Source organism: Urocitellus parryii, chromosome 2 (genome assembly GCF_045843805.1).
Source record: "Urocitellus parryii isolate mUroPar1 chromosome 2, mUroPar1.hap1, whole genome shotgun sequence".
Taxonomy (NCBI): domain Eukaryota; kingdom Metazoa; phylum Chordata; class Mammalia; order Rodentia; family Sciuridae; genus Urocitellus; species Urocitellus parryii.
In genome coordinates this window covers 95,765,215-95,772,089 of record NC_135532.1, presented here as the reverse complement: position 1 = coordinate 95,772,089, position 6,875 = coordinate 95,765,215, and the positions used below count along the sequence as shown (strand labels likewise).

General features: G+C 31.2%; 1 protein-coding gene across 1 annotated transcript in view; it reads right to left on the bottom strand.

Annotated features, from left to right (window-relative positions):
• Positions 1 to 2,269: 2,269 nt before the first annotated feature.
• Atp2c1 (ATPase secretory pathway Ca2+ transporting 1) overlaps positions 2,270 to 6,875 on the bottom strand; it is a 117,813-nt gene continuing 113,207 nt past the window's right edge. Inside the window, exons 24-27 of the mRNA XM_026383917.2 lie at positions 6,631 to 6,778; positions 6,036 to 6,131; positions 4,786 to 4,927; positions 2,270 to 3,061 (exon numbers count right to left, since the gene is read on the bottom strand). Coding sequence (XP_026239702.1) covers positions 2,931 to 3,061; positions 4,786 to 4,927; positions 6,036 to 6,131; positions 6,631 to 6,778 — 517 coding nt within the window. The 3' untranslated portion in view covers positions 2,270 to 2,930. The remainder of the gene's footprint in view (positions 3,062 to 4,785; positions 4,928 to 6,035; positions 6,132 to 6,630; positions 6,779 to 6,875) is intronic.

The following is a 6,875-nucleotide window of genomic DNA, read 5'->3' as shown; positions in this document are numbered from 1 at the left end:
ATAAGATCAAGGAAGCTTAACAAATCAGGATAATCTGTTCAGACACATACCAGTTAGAATTAATATTTATCCATACCATATTTTAGTATGCAAATAAGATACTGTTTAGATTTTAGGAGCTTTGAAAAACCACTTCAAAGATTCTCAAATGCCAATGTCAAAAGAAAATTCTAGTGCATCTGTTCTGTATTAATTTTAATGAATGTGTACTTTTTAAATAAATATTCAGAGATTACTATTAACTTTCTTAAAATAGCTTGTTATCAATTTTACCACCTACTATCTTTGTCCATGAGCTTCTGAAGAGCAGGGATGCCATTATTTCTCCACTCCTGGTAGACTCAGATACTAAATAAATGTTTCATAAAAAAAATAATCAAATCATCCACCTAACTTCTTGGGTGAATCACATATGGAAGTAAACTGCATATCAACTGCCAACCAACAAAGGCAGAAAGAAGGGTAAACCTAATTAAGGTACTTAAAAATGATGTTCATTGTATATTATCTATTCATTTCAGCAAAAAAACTATTTTACACGTGGCCAATGCTCACTTATACACTATGTGAAAGAGATGAAAAAAATTATAATTGAACAGATATACCATGTGTGGATATGAAAGATTAAAAACATGTCATCCCTGTACAGGTAGTTTAATGCTGCTGAATTGGAGGGGAAAGTCTTTGAGTTGTGTAGTTTCGTTTTCGTTTCATTTCTGGGCTATGCAATGCCCAGCACAGATGTGATCAGCCTTATTTTTTTTGTGGCCAGTTTTTATCATTTGAGAATTATCTACCTCATCAGTACATTACTTCTATTTCAAATTCTTTTCTTCTCTGATGTTTAGTCACTACAGGGTCAAAAACTGCATAAAGTAGTCTAATGATGAAAAATAATCAAATTTCATCAATAGAGACTCTAATAGAGTTCTAGGACTAGAAAATAGGGCAAAAATTACAAATTTCAATATTAACACATTTAAATCATGCATGCTAGTTTAGATTAACATATAATAAAAAAATCTGGATCTGCACTATATATTTTACTTCCTTTGAAATCAAAGTATTTCCATATCTAACAGTGTTAATTAGGAGATGATTAACTTATGATAAAATCCTTTTATTTTTATAGATCAAAATCCAAATGAAAAGACTGGCACATTAATTTGATACATGTCATATTCTGAACCTAAAATGCAAAACAAAAGATGATATGCACTTAACATGTACTTTATGTCTTTGTAACAGAGAATAAAAATCATTACAAAATTTAGCAATTAGATATCAAATCACTAAAGAGAGAGTTGACTAAACAATGGCTTTGATGTTCCAGCTAATGAGAGAGAATAATGTACATTTGAACATTCAGCCTGAAAGAGTAAAGAAAAAGAATGCAGACAACTCATCTTCTCGTGCTTACTTTTCAGTATTAAGGGCTCAAATAATGGATATTTTCCCTCTCAATGACAGTATTTCAAAACTATCACTTGCAATTTAATATTGAATAAAAGCTTGAGAATGGTTTATTCTGACAGTTTACAAAATACAGAATTCACTAACTTCAAGAAGAATTAAACCTGTAAGAATCTGAAGCCATTTCTCTTTATACAGAGAAATATTCAACAGGAGAATGGATATCTGGTTTTGAATTTTTGGCCCAAATTTGCTACACATTCAAAACAAAATTAGTTACACCTATCAAGCTTTTATAAAATCTGATGGCATTATGCAAAGAAGATACATCTGTTTCTCTAGCAAGCCAGTAAAACAAAAAGAAGATAGAGAACAATGGTGGAAGTAGAAGGGACAGATTCAGGATTGTGCTACAACCGATGCCAAAGAAGCTGCCTAGAAGATGTATGAAGAGCAAGCCAGCAAGGGATCTTCCCTGAATGCCCTGGTTCATAAACCACCTACCAGGTTGGGACTTTTTATTCTTTTAGTATAGTAGTCTATACTTCCTAAGAAATGTACTTAAAAATATACATACAAAATAGTAAAAATAATAAAATTCAGTTATTCAGCTGAATTAGATTTATATTTAGAGGATGATGATATTTGACAAAGTATATATTTGTATTTAACTCAAAAAGGAGATATGTTAATAAAATTCATTATAAATTTCATTCCACTCTCAAATGTTTTTGTCTATTTCAACTACAGATACTGTTACTGTAACCAGAATGCCACTTTATAGCCTTGCATTAATTCTGCTAAACCAAAGACTTACACCTTAATTTAAAAAACAAAGCAGCAACCATTTACACTAAGAAAAGCAAACATTTACTTCAAATTGCAGTATATGCTTTTCAATCACAAAAAGAAAGAAAAGAACAGTGATCTGACAGTGGTCACATCCTGTGCAAAAAACCTGAAATACAAAAATGGTAGCACAAGGTATCTGAGCTGCTTACGTTGCAGGAAAAAGGACATACAGTAGCTGAAATATGGCATTCCTGGGAATCGACTTCTAAATCAAATAGAATGCCTTTTGAAATGATTAAATTTATTTGTGTATTAGTAAGAAAGCCCCACCACCATAAATAGTACAATATTTAAAAATAAAAAAAATATTTATATCTATCTAAGATAGATAGTGTATTTGTACGTTAGACTTGTTTAAGTGCAGAAGGTGGTTTATGTTTTTCCTCTTTTTTTTAATTAAGTTACTGCCCCATATGCTTTATAAAATCTCACTCAATTGCAAAAGCCAATTAATTTAAATCAAGGAATATGTTATCAAAGTTGCATAATTTCATTTGGGACTGCCAGCAGGATAAAGTTTCAAATCAAGTCTTTAACATTAATGTTCATTTTAGTCAATGAAAAGTTTAAAAGTTCTCAAATCTTCATTATCCTCTTGAACTTGCCCTTCTAAATGATCCTCAGACTGCAATTCCTAGTTTGCAAATAAAAGAATGCAATATGCATCATACTTCAAGAAAAGACGACGATGTCGAACTAACATGCTTCTGGATCTTTTCCCTGCTCCTTTCAACCTTCTTTATAATTTCTGACACTATGCACACTGAAGAGGTGAGACCCAAAAGAAACAACAGATCTGCAAGAGAAAATAAGGTGGGTTTTACAAATCTTTGACACTTAGAGTCACAAGGCTAGCAGCTTACATTTTTCTAATTTTACCACAGTTTTAAAAATATATTTTTCACAATTATTTCATGAAGAAAATATCATTACCCTCACCATTCTTTTAAAAAGTACTACTACTCAAGAAGTAGTAACCAATTTGACTGAAAATACCTATCTGAAAATTAAATATTCTGCAGCAATATGTTCAACTTCAAAGCCTAAAAGACTATTCCAACAGTATCCACACTATCTCAATTCTTTTTAATTGCTTTTAAAAATGCTTAAAGCAGTTTTTAAAGGAAGCAATTTGGATATGAAATTAAAATAATGAAATTTTAAAAGTTCAATTTTAAAGTAAATGTTAACTTACACCAAAAAATAAAGTGAGATATTATAACTTTTTAAATTAACTTTAAAACCCAAGAATTAAAGATAGCATTCCCATTAAATATTCTTTATTCCTCAAACTTACATAGAAAAATGAATTTTTAAAATATTTTTTTCAGTTAGTAGATGGACACAATACCTTTATTTTATTTATTTTTATGTGGTATTGAGGACCAAACCCAGTGCCTTACACAAGCTAGTTAAGTGCTCTACCACTAAGCAATAATTCCAGCCCAGGAAAATAAATTTTTTAAAAAATTTTAATATCTGTTTTTAGTTATAGATGGACAAATGACTTTATTTATTTTTAGTGGTGCTAAGGATCAAATACATATGTCAGGAGAGGCCCCTACCACTAAGCCACAACCCCAGTCTCAAGAAAATGAATTTTTTAAACGTTCTGTAGTTCATGTTTAATGCGCGGTATATGAAAAAATAAGTGTAATTCATAGAATTATAAAACTTTATGCTTTCAGGACCAAACTGATATTTCATGAAATAAGAATGAACAAAAATAACAAGATCAGTTATCAAAAATTAGAATTTTAAACAAAAAAAATTTGTTTTTACTGACATTACATCTAGTTCTTTCTTCTTATAAGATGGGAAAAAGTTATAAGCTACAATTATTTTTTTTGGATACCAGGAATTTGCTTAAATACTGAGACACATCCTAAGCCACTCCACCCACCCACCCCTTTGTTTCTTGGAGACAGGGTCTCACTAAGTTGCTTAGGGCCTTCACTAGATTATTGAGGCTGGCTTTGAATTTATAATCCTCCTGCCTAAGCCTCCAGAGCCGCTGGGATTATAGGAGTACACCACAGTGCCTGGCTAACTAATTTATAATATGTTTTGGTTTGCTGTATTTCAGAATCATTAAATATGATTTTATAACAATTAAAAATCTGTAAAAAAGAAAAAAACAGGCCAGACACAGTGGTGTACACCTGTAATCCCAGCGACTCAGGAGGCTTAGGCAAAAGGATCACAAGTTCAAGGCTAGCCTGGGCAACTAAGCAAGATTCTACCTCGAAATAAAATAAGGCCTAAGGATGTAGCTCAATGTTATTAGAGTTTTTGTCCTGGGTTTAACCTGCATTACCACAAATTAAAAGGAAAAACTGCAAATTTATCCCTAGAGTTAGGAGAATAACTCCCTTGAACTTCCCCAAATGAAAAAAGAAGCACTCTTTTTTTTCCAGGTCACAGCAGTTATCTTTCACATTTTACTATCTTAAAAGAATTATTAGCACAAACACTGTAAAATATAATTCACCTAAAATATATAAAGATAACATCTTTTACCCAGTATACTTAGGCTCTCCGTCTGAAAAACCTTCTGAAGTGGAGGGAAGTAAATAACTAGTAATTGTCCCATAATGGATCCAAGAACTGCATAGCAAAACATTTTATTACTGCAGAGTCCAATCTCAAACACAGATTTGGTCTGTTGGAAAAGCAAAGAGTTCAATTATTACTCTTTGTTCATACAAATAATTTGTTTATTTTCATACTTAATTTCAATTTTTAATAATTAGTATCATTTATTACCTCTGAATTCTATATTACCAATACCAAAAAAAAATCTCTTAATTCTATTTATTACTTTGGAATAATTCAGAGAGAAGAAAGGTAAATTTTACAGCAAACTTTTTATTTATCAAAAAAAGGCTTGCTTAAAAAGAGTGAGACTATATAAATGAAACCATAAAAAGAAAGGAAACTTACTTCAGCATCCCAAAGCACTAATAAAATTTATATTTTGCTAAGTATTTCCTATCCATTCACTGCAGAAGATAATGTAAAATCTTGAAGAATGGACCTAGTAATGTATATACAGAAAAAGTAAAACTGTGTTTCATAAAACAGAAACACAAATACTAAGGCTTATTCATAACAGTCTCAAAATTAGTGACAATCCACCATTCTTACAAAGTTCTAGTATGGCAAATAGTAACAGATACAGTTAAGGATATATAAAGTGTTTTAAGTTAAAATAAACAGTCAATGCCTCAAATAGAACTAGTTCTCAAGAACAATATGCTCTAAAAAAGTATCCTTAAGATTCTAACCTATTATATTCTATTAAAACACTTTAAGACCAAAAAGTAGCAATCACACCTACTGTAAGACTTGTAAAGGAAAGCAAAATTAAGTATGCTAAACTTAGACTCACTGACAGAGTGAGGCAATCAAATTGTTCTTGTCCTTACTGCATATATGAGACATATCATCTTAGCAGAGTCTATGAGGTTTGTCCTATGTTGACATAATGTCAACCTGAATCTATCTATAGCTACAACTTCTAAGAGAAAGGAAGAAAGACACACATCTGTGATTTGCTTTGATCTTTGAGTTAAAGGTAAGGTTTAGCTCCCCAAATGCTTCAACCTTATTGTTCACCAATGGCACAAGTTAGTAAGAAGGCTGTATCTGGGGCTGTAATCTGTGGCTACAAAACCAAGCAAAGCTAAAAGCCCATACTCCTTGCCTCACTCAGTAAGAAAAGAAGCTCTACTCAGTTGGGCCAATCAGCTAAGATCAATGACGCATACCTGAGATCTGGAACTTAGTGCATTAAACATGTCAAAAAACACAAAGCATGTGAACGTCATTGTTGTGTCTCGAGGTGTGATAACATTGTCTCGCAGCTGTCAAGAGGAAAAAAACAAAATGACTCTCAATGCTAAATCAAATGACCATATATGCTTTCAAAACGTTATTCCTTCCATTATGATAAGTAGCTTTAGTCTAAGATGTGAAACATCCAAGTTACTTAAATTTCCAGTGAACAATTATAGTCTAGATAATTAAAAGTTAAAAAAAAACTTTTCATGAACTATATATTGAGTATTAAGACATTTATTATTTAATTACAATAAAGTAGCTATAAAATGCTCAGATTTTTTACTGCTCAAATTTGCATGTATTAACTTTTATTGTGTCATATGGCTCTGCAAATTTAAATGATTTCAATTCCTAAGCCAACAATTTTATTAAGCCAGAGAATGAAATCAAATCTTAAAATGCTTTTATCATACTTTTTCAAAAAGGTCTCTTAACTCACCAGCTTTCTACATAACACACCAAAATAACTAAGAATCCTATCATACAAAATGCATAATATAGCTATTTATCCAGTGAATATACCTCACGCCAGAAGACAAATAAAGTCCCACAAACAATAATTACTGATGAAACAAGTATTTTAAGTATCAAATTTTTAGTCAAAATGCTGTCCTTCCAGTTGCGAGGAGGTTTACGAATGACATCTTTATCCACTGGTTCTACTCCAAGACTTAAAAGCAAACAGAAAAATGAATTACTTTAAGTGTTAAGGCCTGAATTTGTACTTTGAAAACTAACTAAATTTAATTGTACAGAAATCTACATGC